The sequence below is a fragment of the Cornus florida genome, unplaced genomic scaffold (genome assembly GCF_030987335.1).
Source record: "Cornus florida cultivar Cherokee Brave unplaced genomic scaffold, ASM3098733v1 CherokeeBrave_3.0.0_Hap2_Chr08, whole genome shotgun sequence".
NCBI classification, from domain to species: domain Eukaryota; kingdom Viridiplantae; phylum Streptophyta; class Magnoliopsida; order Cornales; family Cornaceae; genus Cornus; species Cornus florida.
The window spans coordinates 68,006,596-68,026,055 of record NW_026775578.1 but is presented as its reverse complement, the minus strand read 5'-3'; the positions used below and the strand labels follow the sequence as shown (position 1 = coordinate 68,026,055).

The following is a 19,460-nucleotide window of genomic DNA, read 5'->3' as shown; positions in this document are numbered from 1 at the left end:
TATTTTTGTTTGTATAGGTATATGTTGGAAATGATTTATATATAGGAGGTTATATTAATCCAGATTTCTTACTTATGGAATTGTGAAAGATGACTTACATTCATATTGTATTCTCTCTCTCTCTCTCTCTATCTATCAGAATCTCCCACATGATGCATACAAGCTTCTTGCGGTGCCATCTCCAATTGGTGGTGTTCTTGTTATTAGTGCAAATACGATTCATTATCATAGTCAGGTAAACCTCTTTGTTACATTGGCAGTTCAACTGCAACTGTGGCTTTTAATTGGTTATGTGCTCTTTTCCTGCTTCATCTTTTATTTTCTGGATTTGAGTTAGTGATCTTTGCTTGGGCAGTCAGCATCTTGCATTTTGGCTTTGAACAACTTCGCTGTATCTGTTGATAGCAGGTCAGGTTCTCTCTCTCTCTCTCTCTCTCTCTCTCTCTCTCTCGGTTGTTCCATTTCATAATTGGTTCCTATAAATCAAGGACCTTGTTTCATATTGTAACTTATGCTTGCATGGAAAACTGAAAATGTTAGAATTCGAATTATGGTAGTTCTTTTTTTTCTTTTCTTCTTGTTGAACTATCATTGTGTTAGGTTGGGTTGTGCTTCTTCACCCTCCTCCATTCAGAAGTATCTGCTGGGTTTCCCCATATTGGAATAAATTTATTCACCCATGAACAGAAGAGTTGTCCCTTGCTGTATGTAAGATCATTTTGGTAGGTCGATTTTAGGAGTAAAAGGAAGGGAAGGGGTGAGTTTTCATTGTTTGGTATGAAAGAAAAGAGTAGGAAAATGAAAAGAATAAGAAAATTGACCTCCCTAGCGCCACCCCTTTCCTTCCTCCCAAATCTGGAACTGAAAGGAGGAGGAAGAAGTTTTACTTTTACACTCATTTCCTTCAAAACAACACTCTTGCATTGTATCAAGTGTATAATGGTAAAACAAGGTAACACATCTTTCTTTTCATTCTTGCCAAGCAAACAAGGGGAGGGAAAGGCGTATCCTTTCATAGGGTATATTTTTCCTTTTTACCTTATTCTTCTGAATCTTTTAGCCCTCCTACCAAGTGGAGCATTTACCCGTCTCTTCTATTCTCAAATATATTGTAGCTGATTTCAAATGCCATGGTGATTGACGTAGATTTGCAAGTGCTCATTTGTATGATATTTTGTCCTTGTATGAGCTACATGTTGGTTGTATATCACCTGTCTTAAAAAATTTTGTCCACATTATAATAGAAGTTGAGAAATTAAATAAAATTGAATATAAGAATCTTGTTTAATTTGTGTAATAATAATAATAATAATAATTATAATTATTATTATTATTATTATTTTTTCCTAAATTATTATTCTTATTTCTGAATGGGAAGTTTTATACAAGAAAGAAGCAATAATACTTTTATTCCATTATTCATAGTCTTTTTCATTTATTTAGTTATTTTTTTGCAGCAGTGAGTTTCTTTGACATCATTCACTGTTGTCAAGTTTGCATGTTTGAATATGCAATATATGTGAAATGTATGTATATGTTCTTTAGCTTGTTTCTGAGCTAAAGATCAATCTCCTAAAATAGTTCAGAATACCATGAAGAGGTGCCTTGTTAATCTTCTTTTACAAGAAATTTGAACTATGGATTGGTTCAATACTGCAGCCCCTTTGTCCCGTCTACATAATTAGGCCTTCTGTTGGATCTAAAAGCATGTGTTTCTCATCAATACTCTGATGATCTAATATTAATAGCATTTTGAATTTCATTACAGTCAAGAGATGCCGAGATTAAGTTTCAATGTGGAGCTAGATGATGCTAATGCAACTTGGTTATCAAATGATGTGGCGATGATGTCAACAAAAACTGGGGAACTACTTCTGCTCACACTTGTTTATGATGGCCGGTGTGTATTGTCCCCTTTTCTCTTTTTTCATTTTCTTTCTTAAGATGTAAAAAGGAATTTTTAACTGTTATGCTACTGACTAGCGGCTTTGAATGGTTGTTGATAAGTAATAGTTTCTTTAGAAAGCATCTTTATATGAAATGTACCTATTTGTACGCTGTAAGCACTTGCCCACACTCAATTTTTTGTTTACTTTAATTTTGTGTATATATATATAATTTTTTTTTTGTAATTAATTTCAAAATTGTCCCCTCAGAATTCTTAAAGATATCTTTAATTATTATCATGGTTGTAGACTATAATCCTTGGTCCTCCAGTCCAAACTCCAAAATGTATTGGACACCCGACGTCCATTCCAGTTTTTAGTGAATTAAATCCAATATTAACACCTAAATAACATAAATTAAAGCAGACTTGCAGTGAATAGTCAAGTAAAGTTGCCCTTTAACTAAATTTCTGGCTTTGTCGTCTTGACATATTCAAAGCAAAGTTTCCCTGTGGCAAGGGACGTAAGGTCTATGTTCTTGGTTGCTTTTGGTGTGAATTGGGTTGTTTCCGAATCAAGGGTTGATATGTTAGAGGCTTGGAAAGGGTGTACTGTGGAGAGCTAGAGCTAGAGATGCTTGGAGGGCCACTCCCCTATGTTTATGGTGGGGTTTGTGGCACGAGAGGAATAGGAGATCCTTTAAGGGCGAGGAGTCCCCTATTTATTCTCTCAAATTCAACATACTGCCTTCTCTTTTTTATTGGATTAAGTGGCGGAATTATATATATATGGATACTCTTTTGGATTTTGTAGATAGTTTGAAACTATAGCGTCACCGTGGGCGTCTTTTGTTCTTCAGGAGTGCTCCCCTCTTGAGCACCGTTAATGAAATTTTGAAACTCAAGCACCTGTTTGCCCCTACGGGGACTTGAATCCTCACCATCCACTTTGGGAGGTAGAGGAGACACCACTAGGTTACACAACCTTTGGTTATTTGAACAAGACTTATCACCAGAGTGCAAGATTAATCCGTTTCGTTTCCCTTTTCTTATATCAAGTATGAATATATATTTTAGCACTTTATGACAATCATCTAATTAAGTATACTCAATGTATAAATCTCATAAATTAGAGTAAAAATACCAAGTAATATTAACCGGTTCTTCATCACCGTGGGTCATAGGTTATATAACTAGTTGTTTTGTTGCCGATGGTTAGAGCGATATGTTGCCCGAAGATTATGTTTTTATAGTCAGATAATGCTTAAAAAAATAATCATATATTCAGTTAATGTGAGATAAGATGTAAAAAAAACCTTTACAACTCTTTGCATTAGTGTTTTGTTTTTTCTTTTTATGGAGTTTAATTAGTGTTGTTAAAGGCGCGCCCAGGCTCGACTAGGCTCGAGGCTCAGGTTTAGCGCCTGTTGTCATCCCAGGGTGATGTTTACTAGGCGCGCGCCTCGGTTGCGCCTCATCCTATTTGTGAGGCGCGGCTCTGATATTTGTTTAAAAAAATACGATTGTTCTATTTCTTAAGCCAAAAAGGGTACTTTTGGCAACTTAATAAACAAAAAAGAAAGCCCAAGCATACGATAGAAGGAACTTTTGTACAAAAGAATAAAAAAATAAGCAAGCCCAAGAGTCGAAATGTTAACCGAATAGCGATAGAATGAGATTGTGAGACGAAGACGAAGTCCTAGTTGTAGAGATGAACGACGAAGCCACGTCAGTTCTTTCTTTCTTTCTTTCTTTCTTTCTTTCTTTCTTTCTTTCTTTTTCTTTTTCTTTTTCTTTTTTTTTTTTTTTTTTTTTTTTCTCTCCCTCTTCTTATCTTTGTTTACATCTCTCTCTTCGTCTAGTTCTCCTCTCTGTCTTTTTTTTTTCTTCTTAACAAATTTTTTTTTTTTAAACATTTATTTCTTTTTGTGCTTTGTTTTTTTTTTTTGATAAGTAAGATTTTATAAAAAACGCTCTAAAAAGGGGAGCAAAACCCAACGGAACAATCTTTTTGTGCTTTATTTTGCCATTCAAAAAAACACATTTTGCTTTGCCTTTCAAGAAAACAAATTTGTGCGCTGTTTTATGGTTGTTGGATGCTTGTATAGTTAATGGATTTACTTTTTTATATTTGATATTAATTTTTAGAATATTGATATGACTTACGAGATATGAATGTTATTGTGGTAGTTTAATTTTCAATTGTGCGCCTCACTTCACTCAGGCGCGCGCCTTGCCGTGTGCCTCGCGCCTAGGCACCAAAGGACCTCCAGCGCCTTGGTGCGCCTTGGCCTTTAATAACACTGAGTTTAATACACAAATGGGTGTACTATATATTTGGGCAAAAAAAATAAAATGAATATTAACTTACGTATATGTATCATATTTGTATATATGTCTTCTTTATAATGCAAGCATTGACTAACAATACTTTTGAATGCTTTCTATACTAATCAAAAAATAAATAAAAAATGATGTGGATGGCAGTTTGCTGCACTAATTTGTGCTATGATATCATTCTCTGAAGTTTTACTCACGTAATGCTTTGTTACAGTATGCATAAATTTCTTTTTAAGTGATTTATTGTGTTTTTATTCTTCTGTCAGTGATACATAGATCACTGGGGAGACATACATACTTCAATTCTTCTTGATAATTGTCATGGGTTTCCACTTCAAATTCTTGCAAGGTCCCTTCACATCTCTTAGAAAGCTACAAGTAATACTAGAGTTGAAGGCTTGCAAGCACTAATGGATTGAGCTCTGTATCATCTTCTTGATCATAAGATGGTATGTTTTGGCAAGTAGAACTCCTCAGACAATTTTCCCTAGAGACTTGGGAGTCAAAAAGAAGGTTTTTCAAGAGGGTTTGAACATTTTTCTGGCGCTGCAGTGGTGGCTTTCTTCATTCCCTTCTCCGTCCTCATTTTGGCCCAAACTTTCAGCTGATTATAAAATTGCAACACCTTTAGATGATTTGAGCTTTGTTACAAATTTAATACCAAAAAATGAAGAAACTGATAAATGCCCGAGCTAAAGCATTGAAAGGCTTCGGTTTAGGAACTTTATGGCCCCCAAACTGCTAGGGTGTTAGAAACACAGACTTGGGTTGTGCCTAGCCAAAACTTGAGGTCAAGGAGGCTAGGCATTCATCTGTAGTTCAGCCATAAACCAGAGTGAATACATTTTTTTTTTTGACAAGTATAAACCAGAGTGAATACATATGTGCACAGGCATAGGTTTCACTTTCTAGTTGATTCATGCTATTCCTTTTCTTCTCCCTCTTATTGGGTTGTGCCTAGCCAAAACTTGAGGTCAAGGAGGCTAGGCATTCATCTGTAGTTCAGCCATAAACCAGAGTGAATACAATTTTTTTTTTTTTGACAAGTATAAACCAGAGTGAATACATATGTGCACAGGCATAGGTTTCACTTTCTAGTTGATTCATGCTATTCCTTTTCTTCTCCCTCTTATTGGTTCTTTGATGTATAAGCATTTATCTTTTTGCATCACATTACTGTTTTTGCTCTGCAGGGTTGTGCAGAGACTCGATCTTTCAAAATCTAAAGCATCAGTACTTACCTCGGTCAGCCACTCTTCATATTATTTTACTTTTGACTTCGAATCATCCCAATTGGTTGTATTCTTTTTCTTTCATATTTAACTAATTTTCTACTGGTCTTATAGGGAATCACAACAATTGGAAACTCATTATTTTTTCTGGGTAGTCGGTTAGGAGATAGCTTGCTCGTGCAGTTTACTTGTGGAGCAGGAGCATCCGTGTTGCCTCCTGGTGTGAAGGAAGAGGTGTGTCTTGGAAGTTCATATTACTTTCTTTGCTATTTTTTTGTTTTTGTTTTTGTTTTTGTTTTTGTTTTTGCACTTTTAAGAGTTTCTTGTACTACAGTTTCTCTTTTTAATGCTTTTACTTGTGCTTCTTGTTTGGACATTGCTGTCTTCGTTGTTGCTTAACAATTCGATTCAGTATTTAATTCTGAATAAATTAAGTGAATATCCAATTATGTTCATTTGATAGCACAATGTGGACACCAATTAAAAAATAAGCTCCACTTAAATTGATGAAAACTTTTAAGTGAGGGAGAGTTCACTTTTCATTTGAACACTTCAAACAAGTGAAAACAAGATTTCAATTTAGAATTAGCACTTAAAAACTTTACCAAAACTGAAATTTATGCATTGAAAATGTGTAACAGCTGAATTATAAGTGTTGAAGGTTCAACTGTTAAGTGCTAATTATAAACTGGCAGTGACAATTGCTTTGGTATTCAATTTAATTTTAAGTGTTCTGTGATAAGTGCCCATCACTTAAATTTTTTGAGTCATTTTAAGTGGAATTTATTCGTTTAAGTGTATTCAAACAATATTATCACCCTTAATTTTAGAATCACTTAATCTATCCAGAATTGAGCACTAAACTGAGTGATCAAACAACAATTCTAAGAATTTTCGGTGCTTAATTTTTAGTTTTATCAAATAACATCTTAAATTGTTAATCGATTGGTCTTCTAGTGCTGAATGTTGCTTAAAATGTCCATTGCTCCATGGTTTTAGATGTATTATGGAATTTTTGAAAATGTTTTATTTTCTTTTATTTTGAATTCTTATATATATATTTCTCCTGAATGAGTTCTTATGTGTGTGTGTGTGTGTGTATATATATATAATATCATATATAAATTATATATATATATATATATATTGATAAGAATAATTTATATGACCTCCCGTGGAAGGGATGGTATATTTGCACTCCAGATAAGTACTCTCTCCACTTGATTATTTTAAAAAAGGACATGATACAATTACTAAAACCTGGAGTGTGAGACAACATTTGTCCTTTTATTGGAATATTATGTTATTTCTTTCTTCTCTCTCTCTTTCTTTCTCTCTCTTTAAATACAAGTGGAGAGTGCAAAGTACTTGTGTAAGGTGCAAATAATTTCCCTCTAGAAAAACAAGGAGCAATATTACATTTGCAATTCATTTTTTGTCTTTGAAGGTTGGGGATATTGAAGGAGATGCCCCTGCAGCGAAGAAACTGCGGCGATCATCTTCGGATGCTTTGCAAGATGTGGCTAATGGCGAGGAGCTTTCCCTGTATGGCCTAGGTCCGAATAATGCCCAATTGGCACAGGTTGAGTATAAAGCTGCGGGAGTTCTTTTAATTTATTTAACTTTTATTTTTCCCCTCAATATATTTTTATTAGAGGGAGCAAGAAGGCACCCTGCCTACAGCAATAACCACCAAGTTCCAGGACTATGTGGTGGCTTCCTTAAGAATTAAGTCATATTTTTTCCTTCTATGTCCTCTAGAGCATTGTGTTAACTGATAAATTTAGTTAAAATCTCTGGCCATGAGTTTTGTCCTGCCAGCTGTTTAAAAGGTGTTGGAGGACATTAGGACAAGGTACTCTGCTAAACTAAAGTGGAGCCGGGTGCAATGATAGCTTAGAAATTTATGGCCATCCATCAATGAGTAAGAGGGATATTGGCTGTTTGTCTTATTTAACAGCTATCATGAACACCAATTCTCCTGTTCACTTTGTTTGCTTTTTGGGACAGTCTGGCAATGTGAAAGTTGTGCCGGAAACTACTACTTCCTATACACTCTCTGAAGATTCTTGAAAGAACCTCTTTTGTTCTTCTGAATTCCTAACGATGTTTGTGACCTTAATTCCTAATGCCACACATTTGTGCTTATTTGCAGCTTTATTGCATGACATATTATTATTGTTTATATAACATTATTTTCCTTTTTCTTTTTCATTTTTCTTTTCAAAATATAAGAGACTAATTATTAATTTTTCTTAAATTTGTCTGTGAACTGGAAGTGATACATCTCATTTTATGAATATGAAAATCGGTTTTATTATTTCATGTTAATTCTTTATATTGTTGATACCGTCCTAGTTCATTTTCTAGTAACACTATGTATTCTTGATGCATGCAGAAGACTTTCTCGTTTGCGGTGAGGGATTCACTGATCAATGTTGGCCCTTTGAGAGACTTCTCTCAAGGTTTAAGAATAAATGCTGACCCAAATGCAACAGGAATTGCTAAACAAAGTAACTATGAGCTGGTTAGTCTTGGAAGTTACTTTTCTAGTTCTTCTAACTTTACACTAGTGATATTGTATTGTGCTTCTAGTTAAACATATTCTTGGTGGCTAGTTGTGGATGTGTTGGGGGCGGCAGTTTACACAAAACTTCCAGCCCTCCAGGTGGCATCACCACAAAGGTCAATTTCTCACTTTAGCACCTGACAAACAACACTTTCCAAAGAGACGATTCTGTAATATCCAATTGACCTGGGGACACTTCTCCATGGGACATCTCTCACTCTCTCAATATAATTGTGATGCCCTAAATATTTAAATTTAATTATAAAATTTATTAGGGCTTTATCCAAGTGGGAATAGAAATTCTAATTGGAATAGGTTATATATATTGCCAAACAGACTTAAATAATACATGTGTAAATAGGTTAATAGAACTAATTAGTTCCACATAAAATATATTTGAATATATGTATATATATATATATATATATATATATATATTGTGTGTGTGTGTATGTTTTTCCTTAGTTTAGCCAATTTTATCATGAAAGGTAAAAGTGGGTAAAGTAACCTTGTGTTGATTGTCCTGTAAATGTAGGTTTTCTTCATCGTCTGCAAAGAAAAAAAAAAAAAGAAAAAATAAATCAATTGAATTCCGGAAGGCTTCTTGAAGTGCTTCTTTAGGAGTTAAACTTCCATTTGTCCATATTTCAAGAAAAAGTATCTCTTGCTTTTCATTCGCATTCCCATAAGAATAAATACTATGATTCGCATATATATATATATATATCTACATATATTGGCCGTAGATATCTAAGAATTTGGGAGAGCAGAGTATTGGAAGGGAGACTCACGAAGCTTATTCAGATAGTCTCCATGTGTTCCTGAAATGTCAGTCCCCCCACTCGCTGGACACTGGGCCAATATCTCGGGTTTGGACGAATGAGCAAGAAGTAAGATTACCTCTAGCCATCAAGCGGCACAGTTGGTTTGGGCTTTATGGTGTACCCTAGGGTTTCCAAGGTGTTCCCTTAGTGGTTTACACAGCTTGTCTTAAATGGAGGAGACACCATGTGACTTGTTATAAAACAATCTTCCACAATGTGGGAGCATCCATTGGACTAAACCACTTACACGTGGCAGCAATCTGTTGGACTATTTGGTGGCAAGACAAACATAATTATCCAAGGTTATTAAAATAAGCACCAAGTTTTTCAACACTTTTTCACAAGAAGATTTGAAGTTTGTTTATTCACAAGGCAAAAATAAATTTTATTCACAACAAGACAAACATAATGTTTTCCATTAAAACAAGAACTAAAAGGGCAGGGGTAACCTCAGGATCCCTAGTTCTCCTTTACTGCCTCTCTCTCTCTCTCTCTCTCTCTCTCTTCCCCTCTCTGTACGTCATTGGTTTCCATCTTTGTCCAGTCCAGAGGGACCTCCAGTATTTCACGTGTAATACTCCCATCACCCCCAAGAACACAGACACTAGTCATACAAGTGGAAGTACAATTTCTTGTTAACTACTGTTTTGTAAAATTTCACCGTTAATTGCTTTGACATTTGGTTCCTTATTCATTTATAATTGACTTGGACCAACCTTCTAAAAGTAGCAAATCCTATCACACCAGTAGTTTATAATTCTGAGATTTGAATATATTACATCATTGACCTTTAGTTTTTTGCTTGGAAATTTCAGGTGTGCTGTTCTGGCCATGGGAAGAATGGGGCTCTCTGCGTGCTTCAGCAGTCAATTCGAACAGAAATGATTACTCAAGTGTGTTCCTTATCTGTAGTTTCTTTGAGTTGCTTGTTTGAAAATTCGAGTGTTTTTGGCTTGTTTTTATTTCGTCACTTGCACAGATTTTGTGGCATTCTTTTCTGGAGCTATCAGGCATATCAGAGAATGTTTAGAAACATTAAGTGGTTTCAAAATAAGAGATGCCTTGCATGCTATAAGGTGTAAATGATACGAGATTTTTTATTTTATTTATTTTGTGTGTGTGTGTGAGAGTTCGTCATTTTACATGTGTTGTTGAACTTATCAAATATTTTTTTTTTTACATGTGTTGTTGAACCTGTGAACCTATTGACTTATGGAACACTTGATTGACTAAATTTTGCTTGAATGGTTGATAAGTGCAAAGATTTTGTACAAAAATGGCTTGCTTAAGCTTTACCGTTGCTTTCTTGAGTCCTTCAGATATATCTTGGGTTTAGAAGTTTGTTGTCCTGTGCCTTTTGATTTGTATATAGCTAGAATTAAGTATATTAAGTACAAGTGAACAGTCAGTAACCTTAAAGAGAACTTTGAGTTGTTCTGAAGATTTTCACTTGGCATCCTTTACTGTTGTCCCTGGTAGATTGTGATGCTTTTTAAAATGTGCAATGGAAAAGAATTGGGTGGGTGCACTTGTTCAATGACGAAAGTATTGTACTTGTGGCTACCTCTTTTAAATTTTACTTTTTTATCCCAAGCTAGCATATACTTTTTGATGCCATCATCATTTATTTTCATCCTTGCCTGATCTCATTTATATGAGGTCTCCCATATGATTTCTCTTCTTCCATATTTCCTATTGTAAGTTATGTCTCTTACCATATCTAATTTCTAAAGGTATTTTTACTACATCTGTTAATTTGCTCTGCCTCCTTGCCTCTCACCTTCTATTTAAATTAATATATATATATATATATTTGTTTTTGTGCATTTTCTGTTATACGTTGTCTGTACCACCTAAGCCCACTTTATTTTATTTTAAATTAATAGGTAATTTTGTTCAATAGTTTTGTTTTATTGATTCTTTTGGATGATGTTCCGATAATTTTAAGCCTTTAACTAATATCTTATATATATATATATATATTTTGAAGTTGTGGTATTGATTGTGGTATAAGAAACATTATCGTGTTATTCTTTGCTCACTCTAAAATTGAAAAAGTGAATTCCCATAAAAAAAGAGTTGGAGTGAATTATTCCACTCAGACCGTTGTGCCTAAAGTTAGGGTTTTTTTAAGCATTGAAATGAATACCATGACAAATCTAGTGGTGCTTGTTGGTTAGATTAACTACATCTAGAATTTATTTATTTATTTTGGAAAAAATTTCACCTATTTTTTTGTGTGTATTTCTCGCCTCGCACTCTCTTAGGTGCCAGAGTCATCTACTCTGGTGACCTCATCTGAAACGATTCTCTGTCATTTTGTTTCTCTTTTTTTTTTTTTTTTGGGCTCGTCTATGAAATCGTTTTCTGGAGATCACGAGACTTCCTCGGATCTCGCAAGGAGGTACAGTAAAGAGCGCAAAGCCATTTTGAATACCTTCGATTTATCTAAATGATCTCTTTATTGCGAGGCGCTGGGACGTTCTGAAGTCGTGTTTGGTGGGAAAATTTGATAAAGAAGTTGGTGACAGGGCTCAAATCGCTGATTAGGCTTCCTGTGCCTGGCATATCTCTTGTTGAGGTGGTGTATTGCGATTACCAGACACTCTTTTCCTGTTTCGTCTCCCTATCACATGCTTGTTGATTTTTAGAGACGGAACTTCTTTTTATATTTCATCGTACAAGTTTATATAGGAAAAAGGAAAAACTATACAAGGAAAGAAAGTCTGAAACATATCCCCACAATCTGCTCCCTAAATCTGCTCGTAATTTACAATAATCATATTAATCAAATCTCTAACTTACAACAATCAATCATGATAATAGAATCCCTAAATTAAAGGAGCTAAATATGGCTAATATTCGCTATCACAACTATGAACTTCCAGCACTCCCCCTTAGCTGGAGCATAGATGTCTCGAGGATGTTGGCCCCCATGGGGAGTGATTGTGAGGACCTCTGTGGGTGGGTGCGAGACACTGGGTGAGCTACCACACTGGTAGGCTACGGGTGCCATGATCCCACATCGCCTGGGAAAGGTGAAGGAGAAGTGCTATGTGTAGCTTCAACACTCTTTCATGATACAACACGTTTTAAAGCCGTGATGGACATGAACCCATCAGAACTCCACAGTTATGCGTGCTTATGCGGGGGGAGTAGTACCAGGATGGGTGACCTCCTGGGAAGTCTGGTCCGAGTGAGCCAAAAGCGGACAATATTGTCTCAGGTAAGGTAAGGGGAGGCGTTTAGTATGTTGATGGGGAGAGCTGAAGAGTTATGTTTTATTAGAGGTTTCTCGGTGGGACGTAGTCCAAATATGTTGTCTATCTCTCACTTACTATATGCGGATGATGCTATCGTTTTTTTGATGTGAGGGTGGATCGGTTGAGGTTCTCGAGATGTGTTCTGGCTTGCTTCCAAGTCGTGACAAGGATGAAGATCAACACAGGAAAGGGTGAGCTGGTCCCGGTTGGGATGGTTGAGGAGATCCATGACTTAGCTGAAATTATTGGGTGTGGAGTTTGCTCGTTCCTGATCTCCTACTTAGGATTGCCTCTGGGAGCCTCGTCGAAGTGGTCGTTAGTTTGGTATCCCGTGGTGGAGCGGTTTGAGAGGAAACTTGCAGGTTGGATAAAAGCTTAAAGCAATACTTATCGAAGGGGGGAGACTCACTCTTATGAAGAGCACCCTTTCGATCTTCCAGCCTACTATATGTCTTTATTCCCAACGCCCAAGTCTGTTGTTTAGAGATTGGATGAGATTTAGAGGAATTATTTGTGGGGTGCTAGGGGTGGTGAGTTCAAAAACCATACCACTTGGTCAATTGGGATAGAATGTGCTCTCACATTCAGAAAGTGGGGTTGGGGATTCGGAGACTGGATTTGCTCAATAAGGCTCTGTTCGGCAATGGTTGTGGAGATTTGGGGGTGAGAGTCTAGATTATGGAGGAGGGTTTTTGCCTGTTTGTGCAGATTTGGAAGCTTATTTGGAAGGTTTGGGATGAGTTTTCCAAACGCATTCAGTTTAGAGTTTGGAATTGGAGGAATGTTAGAGTCTGAGAGGATTTCTGGTGTGGGACTTTACTTTGGCTCGTAGGTTTCTTCAGCTTTTCAGGATTTCCATGACCAGACGCGCTCTGGTTGTTGACTGTTATCGGCTTATTAATGGGAGGCGAACCTAGGACATGCAGTTTCGTAGAGACTTTCATGATTGGGAACTTACTGACGTTGCTGAGTTCTTGGCTTTTCTCTACAGCCAGATGGTGCAGGGTGATGGGAGGGATGAGATGGTGTGGGTGGGTACCCAAGAGGGGTTTTTGAGGTTCAGTCTTACTACCACAGCCTGATGGAGACCCGAGGCCCCATGTTCGCTTGGAAGGTGATTTGGAAGTCGAAAGCCCTCTTGAAGATGGCTTTTTTCACTTGGACAACTGCCCTCGGAAGTATTCTCACTCTTGACAATCTCAGAAGGAGATAGATTGTGGTGCATTGGTGTTGCATGTGTAAGAAGATGGACGAAACAGTGAACCATCTTCTTCTTCATTGCCTAGTGTTGAGGGATGTTTGGGCGATGTTTTTTGTTGCTTTTGGCATGTTTTGGGTTTCTCCCGTTTCCATGGTGGATATGTTAAGAGGCTAGGGGAGGGTGTATGGTGACACTTGAAGGGCCCCTCCCCTTTGTTTATGGTGGGGTCTGTGGTGTGAGAGAAATAGGAGATCCTTCGATGCTGAGGAGACTCCTATTTGGTCTCTCAAATACAATATAGTATCTACTTTATTCTTTTGGGTTTATGGCCGAAATTGTAAATCTTTGGGGCATCTTTTGGATTTTGTGGATAGCTTGAAATTATAGTGGTTGCCTTTGGCGCCTTGTGTATTATTTTGGGAGCTCTCCCCTCTTGAGCGCCTTTTATGAAATCTTATAAAAAAACAAAAAAGATTAACCACATCTATAAAAACAATAACGATGGTGGGAAGGAAAATAGAGGTGGTGGCAGTCATTGTTGTGACTGGTGGAAGCCTCGGTGATGACCTGGGAATGTGGTTGGTGGAGTGGCAATGATGATTGTGGTGGCTGTGATAGTGTAGTAGAGGGGGTGTCATTGATGAAGGCTTTAATTGTGGTGGTGGTAAAAGTGATACTGATGTGATGGAGATCTGTGGCAGTAAACCTTAAAAGTGTAAAAAAGGCATAGAAAGGAGGGTTCTAAGGCTCAAGCCTTAATTTGCATATGCTAGATGATGTGGGTTCCACTTGGAATCTTAAATAACTGGGGGGTTTTGGTCAAGTTGCACTATTTATGAGCTTGGTTGGCATTACGATTCAATTGAGCTGGTTTTGTTTGCTTTTATTTATGTTATTAAGTTACGAGTTTGAAATTTGAAGAGTTGTGAGTCTTATCAATTACCTCAATTATTCTAAAAGTCATTAGTTAAACTCCATGTAAGTGAAAGACGCATGAGTAGAAATCTGATAAAGGGATGGGTTTAATCTTGGTTGCATCAGTGAATGAATGAATAATGAAATGTCTAGTGAAATTTTCTTGTGAGTGCTTCACAAATTATGGGGGTGTGAGACCTTCTTTGGGTGCGATGCCTATGCTTATTGGTGTGACTCCAATAGGTTGCTATTTTTTCATGTCCTTTCTCCTTGCTTTAAATTCTACATCTCTACTATTAAACCTCAAACTCCAGTCCTGATTATTTGAATTTTCAGCCACTGAATTCTTTAATTTTCAACTATTTGAGGCTGCTCTAGAAATCCTACGTCATGATGTCAATGAAAACGACAATATGGTGTAAGTGGCAGTTGGTAAGTCACTTTTTCATTTTTTTGATCTTCTATAATCTGTTCTAGGAGGGTTGAGATTCCCCTCTCTCACCATATGGGGGGACACCGAGTGTTGAACAGTGGCTTTTAAAATTAGAACTGTTCCTTAGTGTCTAAGGTAGAAAGCTAAGAGCAGGTAGTCTCACTCCATTCCTTACTCTCGTTAGTCACACTTTCATCTTTCATATTTTCTATAATTTCTTCTAGTAGGGCTGGGATTCCCTTCTCTCACGATGTGAGGGGAGACCGAGCGTGGTTAACAATGGCTTCTAAAAGTAGAATTGATCCTTACTAGCTATAAGGTAGAAAGCTCGGAGCAAAAACTCTCACTGCAATCCTTACTCACATAACTCGCTCTTTCTTTTTCTTATCTTCTACTCTCTTTTCTAGAAGGTTGGAATGTTGCCAGGTAGTAGAGGTGGTGACAATGGTAGTGATTCTGGTGGATTGAGCTGTGAGTAAATAGTTTTGGTGGTGGCAGTGGTGCCTCAAGTCAGCTATTGTAGTTATGGTTGATTCTGGTGGAAGTGTGGCAACCACAACAACATGGTGGTGGTAATTTTTGTTGTAGTGTTGATATTGGTTGCTTCTGGTGGTAGCAGCAATAGGTTTGTGGTTAGTGGTTGCAAAAATGGTGATTAAGCATTCCTGAATTGCTACAAAAGGAGAAAAGAATGAGTTAGAAAAGTCATCTTCATTATTTGTCACTAATGTAATTTATACTTCTGGAGAATTATGGGAACACAAGATGTGTAGGAGAAGTAGTTTCTTGTAATGCACTCTTGGAGTAATGTATCAGACATGCCTGTCCTTTTGGGGAAGTCGTTATCAATATAAAAACAAATTATTATTTATTTTTATTAAAAACAGATACCCTTATTATCATGTGGTTGTATATCTTTTAGAGCAAAATGCTTATGCTCCGTTTGGTAGGATGGAAGAAATTTGGATGGAAGGGAGAGAAGAAGAGATAAATAAAACATCCTTAGGGAAGAGATTGTGTCCTTCACTCTTTTTGTTTGGTTGGATGGACGAGAAGAGAATATGACAATACCTTATTTTGTTTGTTACAAGAGAAGAAAAGAGAAAGTGCTAATTAAAAGGAAAGTTTTGTAATTTAAAAACATTTATAATAGCCTTGCTTTTCTTCCTTCATGTCTTCCGCCCACATTTGGAGGGATAAAAATTTGTGAAGGAGGAATGATGACTCATCCATCCTCTTTTCTCTTCTCTCCTTGCCTACTCTCTACCAAACGATGGAAATTTGTTTCTTCCTTCCCATCTTCCATCCACCCCTCTTCCTACCTTCCTACCAAGCGGAGCATTAGTTTTTCACTTAAATGTTATTAAATTTTCTGAAACAAAAGGTTCGAATCAAAGAGAGAGCCAGCCCCCCGGTAAAAGGTAAGTGCATCACAATCACAATCTGCTTCTTGAGAGATGAGAACACTCATTTTGAGAGTAGGTTTCATTTTAACTTTTATGAAGCTCGACTTCATAAGGTCATTTAAGAATGACAACCGTTTTGGCTTGGTAAATTATGGTAGTTGATTTTAACGCTTTGACTTCCCTTTTTTCCCCAAGGAACATTTTATTAACAAGCAAACAAACAGAGAAGCAGCAAAGGGACAAGGCCCCACTAGTACATTCACTTGAGTTCTGCATATTATGTTATTGCTGCGTAGGAAAAAGATTGTTTCTGTTTCCTTGCCTACACATACACACACACAATACTAAAAGGTTGTTCATAATAGTTTTTAAGGACATCTGAATTCTAAAATTTAGTTGATGAAAGCTGCACGTATTAATACAACCTGGGACCTTATATATATATATACACACACACACACAATATATATATATTGTGAATGAAGCTTGCGCATCTTTGTAGTGCATATACATAGAGTTTTAATCAGCAGCAATAATAAGTCTGGCTTTCTCTTTTTGAAGGCACCACTTCCTGGTTGCAAGGGAATTTGGACTGTTTACCACAAGAGCACGCGTGGTCACAATGTCGATTCTTCGAAGATGGCTGAAGAGGATGATGAATATCATGCATATTTGATTATTAGTTTGGAGAGTCGTACAATGGTAATCTCACTTGTCATTTTCATTATAAAAGTTGAAGATGTCTGCAAAATATGTCCATTCTGTTCTTGGTAGTACGCCTTGCTCACACTGATTATTTTGATTTTTATGTTTATGTAATTGTTTTGGCAAAAACACTGTTGAACTACTTTTGTTGATGTATTTAATTGGGATCAGTTGCTGCATTATAATTATATTCTATTGGTGTGGCTTGAAATCTATTGTTTTTCTATTTGTTCTTTTACTTAACAGAAATCACTATTTTTGTTGGAAATTAATCTTTTTTCCTTCTGTTCTCATGTGGTAATTTGGATATGAATATATTTAATACTTGAGTCCTACTTAGATACTTGATGAAACTACGACTCATCCGGCTGCTGGTTCAGAATATTTTTCATAGAAGATATCTATATGAAATCCTGAATTGCAAGTTAACCTCATTACGAGGAATAAGTATATTTTGATCTTTATGAAACCAGGTCAACTTTAATTGTGTTGATGATTGGTGTTGACCCGTTGTGATGGTGCTACGTTAGATGTGCCACATTATAAGTATATCACACCGAGTCCAATAAGGTTTGGCTATGCTGCAGAATACACACACACCATTGAGAGAAGGCTTTACTGCATATTATGCGACACATTTGGTATTACTATCACTGCCATCTTTTGGTTCAAAATCCTAGCTAGGCCGATCCAAGCCTGCTGTTTTGTAGGTGAGGTTAAACAAGAGAATAAGTGTATTATCATGTGTGAATCGGGCGGGACCATAGAAACATGTACAACATTTGTAGGTAGCTAATGCCAGAAATCAGCATGTTTAGCTGATATTTGAAAACCCGATTCAAAATTTTATTTTATAATTGCTTGTATGCATGTTTACCAGAGGGTGGGCCTTGGAAGAATGGTAATGTAAGTGCGTTTTATCAATTAACTCGGAGAGTGATATTAATTGAAGAGGACTTGCGCAGCAAGACTAACCGATCTAGAGGTGTTTGGGGGGGGGGGGGGGGGGGGAGGGTGGGAGGGGGAAGGGGATTCAATAGGTCTTCTGAATATCTATGGACAATTTTAAAATAAATTAAACAAATTATGATTTGCTTTTAAACTCCTCTTTTTAAAAGCACTCATATATTATCTCAATTTACTTCCCAATTTGCTTCTTTAGTATATATTTGAAATTAATGATTAAGCATGCATACCCAATTCACAAATATAATAGATGCAAATAAAAACAGAAATAAAGTAAAGTAAATAGAGAATAAGAGACGAACGGTATACGAGGTAAAACCCTTGAACTCGGGATAAAAAAACTTCGGGAGCTTTTCGCAAGGCCAAGAAGATTCCACTATAAAGAAAGAAATTACAACCTGCCCAGTTCAACACGATTAACACCAGCTAACCTCCAAACTCAACAAGATACCAAACCTTCATGCTGGTTCACATACAATTGGTTTATTCCACGGTCAGTTTCAATCCAATTGCCCTATTGCAGCACTCCCGGCATCCTCCAGTGATTGAATATGTTGATTTCATCTTTTTGCTCATTGTGTCTTATTTGTCTCTATAGAACATCTCTGTCTTGTCATAGCTACAATCTCTGACTTAACTTGTGATGCTTTTGAAACATTTCTCAATACTCTCCTTGTCTTTGTTGAAGTCTCTGTCTTGATTCAACAATACTCGGATATACTTGACATGTCATGTTTGCCTTGTCTTTGATGAAGTACTCGGTCTAACTCAAACAATACAATGACAAACTTGACAATAGTTTTGATGAGGAATATGCCAATACATGAAATATTTTCCTAACAGGTAAGGTTGCTCCATTGTGACCTGGAGGTCACAGGTTCGAATCAGGAAATAGCATCTTCGCATATGGAGGTAAGGCTGCGTACATCAGACCCTCCCCAGACCCTGTAGTGGTGGGAGCCTTGTGCACTGGGCTAGCCCTCTTTTGCATGTTTAGCACAAATCTCATTGTGCATCTATCTCTCGCTTTTTGTTTTTCCTTGATATTGATTTGCAGTAATACCTTTTTTGTAACAACTTTTCTAGGTATCCTTGATAACTTCAGTGTTTCTCCATTTTATTATTATTATTATTATTTTTAATATAGTGATTTTTCACATTAAGTCTGCATTGACATAATTGTCAGTATACACATATTCTTCAATGAAAACCACTTGAAAAGTTAATGTCACGAGTAAATCCAATATGGATTTTTTGGCTTAATAATATTGCAACAAACTCTTCCTGAAATTCTGCCTCTTGGAAGCCTTTGGTTTAAGAATTGGATTACACTTCAAACATAATGTGCTTAAGTGAAACTTTTATCAATATTATTAGATTCATGCCAATGATTTTCATGTAAGATTGACAGTCAATTGTAGTAATCAGCTGATGATTTGCATGTAAATAATATATGAGTGGCTAGTAGCTGGTGCTTAAGGATGTTGGTGGTTTTAGGATTCATGTGTGCTATGTTAGTTATGCAGGTGGAAGATTGTTTTGTGTAATACTTCTTGCTGTTTTTAAAATGGTGATCATCCTTTGTTGGCATGTTACATGGCTGCTTTTCTTTTGAAATGGTTAGGTACTAGAGACAGCTAATAATCTGGAAGAGGTTACTGAAGCTGTTGATTATTATGTGCAAGGAAGTACAATTGCTGCTGGGAATCTGTTTGGAAGGT

The 19,460-nt window shown here is 36.6% G+C and overlaps 1 protein-coding gene across 1 annotated transcript in view; it reads left to right on the top strand.

The window, feature by feature from the left end:
- LOC132271953 (cleavage and polyadenylation specificity factor subunit 1) overlaps positions 1 to 19,460 on the top strand; it is an 83,466-nt gene that overhangs the window by 31,767 nt on the left and 32,239 nt on the right. Inside the window, exons 6-15 of the mRNA XM_059773459.1 lie at positions 140 to 235; positions 356 to 408; positions 1,769 to 1,900; positions 5,419 to 5,470; positions 5,572 to 5,691; positions 6,905 to 7,039; positions 7,856 to 7,984; positions 9,666 to 9,743; positions 16,630 to 16,770; positions 19,364 to 19,458. Of these exons, the coding sequence (XP_059629442.1) occupies positions 140 to 235; positions 356 to 408; positions 1,769 to 1,900; positions 5,419 to 5,470; positions 5,572 to 5,691; positions 6,905 to 7,039; positions 7,856 to 7,984; positions 9,666 to 9,743; positions 16,630 to 16,770; positions 19,364 to 19,458 (1,031 nt within the window). The remainder of the gene's footprint in view (positions 1 to 139; positions 236 to 355; positions 409 to 1,768; positions 1,901 to 5,418; positions 5,471 to 5,571; positions 5,692 to 6,904; positions 7,040 to 7,855; positions 7,985 to 9,665; positions 9,744 to 16,629; positions 16,771 to 19,363; positions 19,459 to 19,460) is intronic.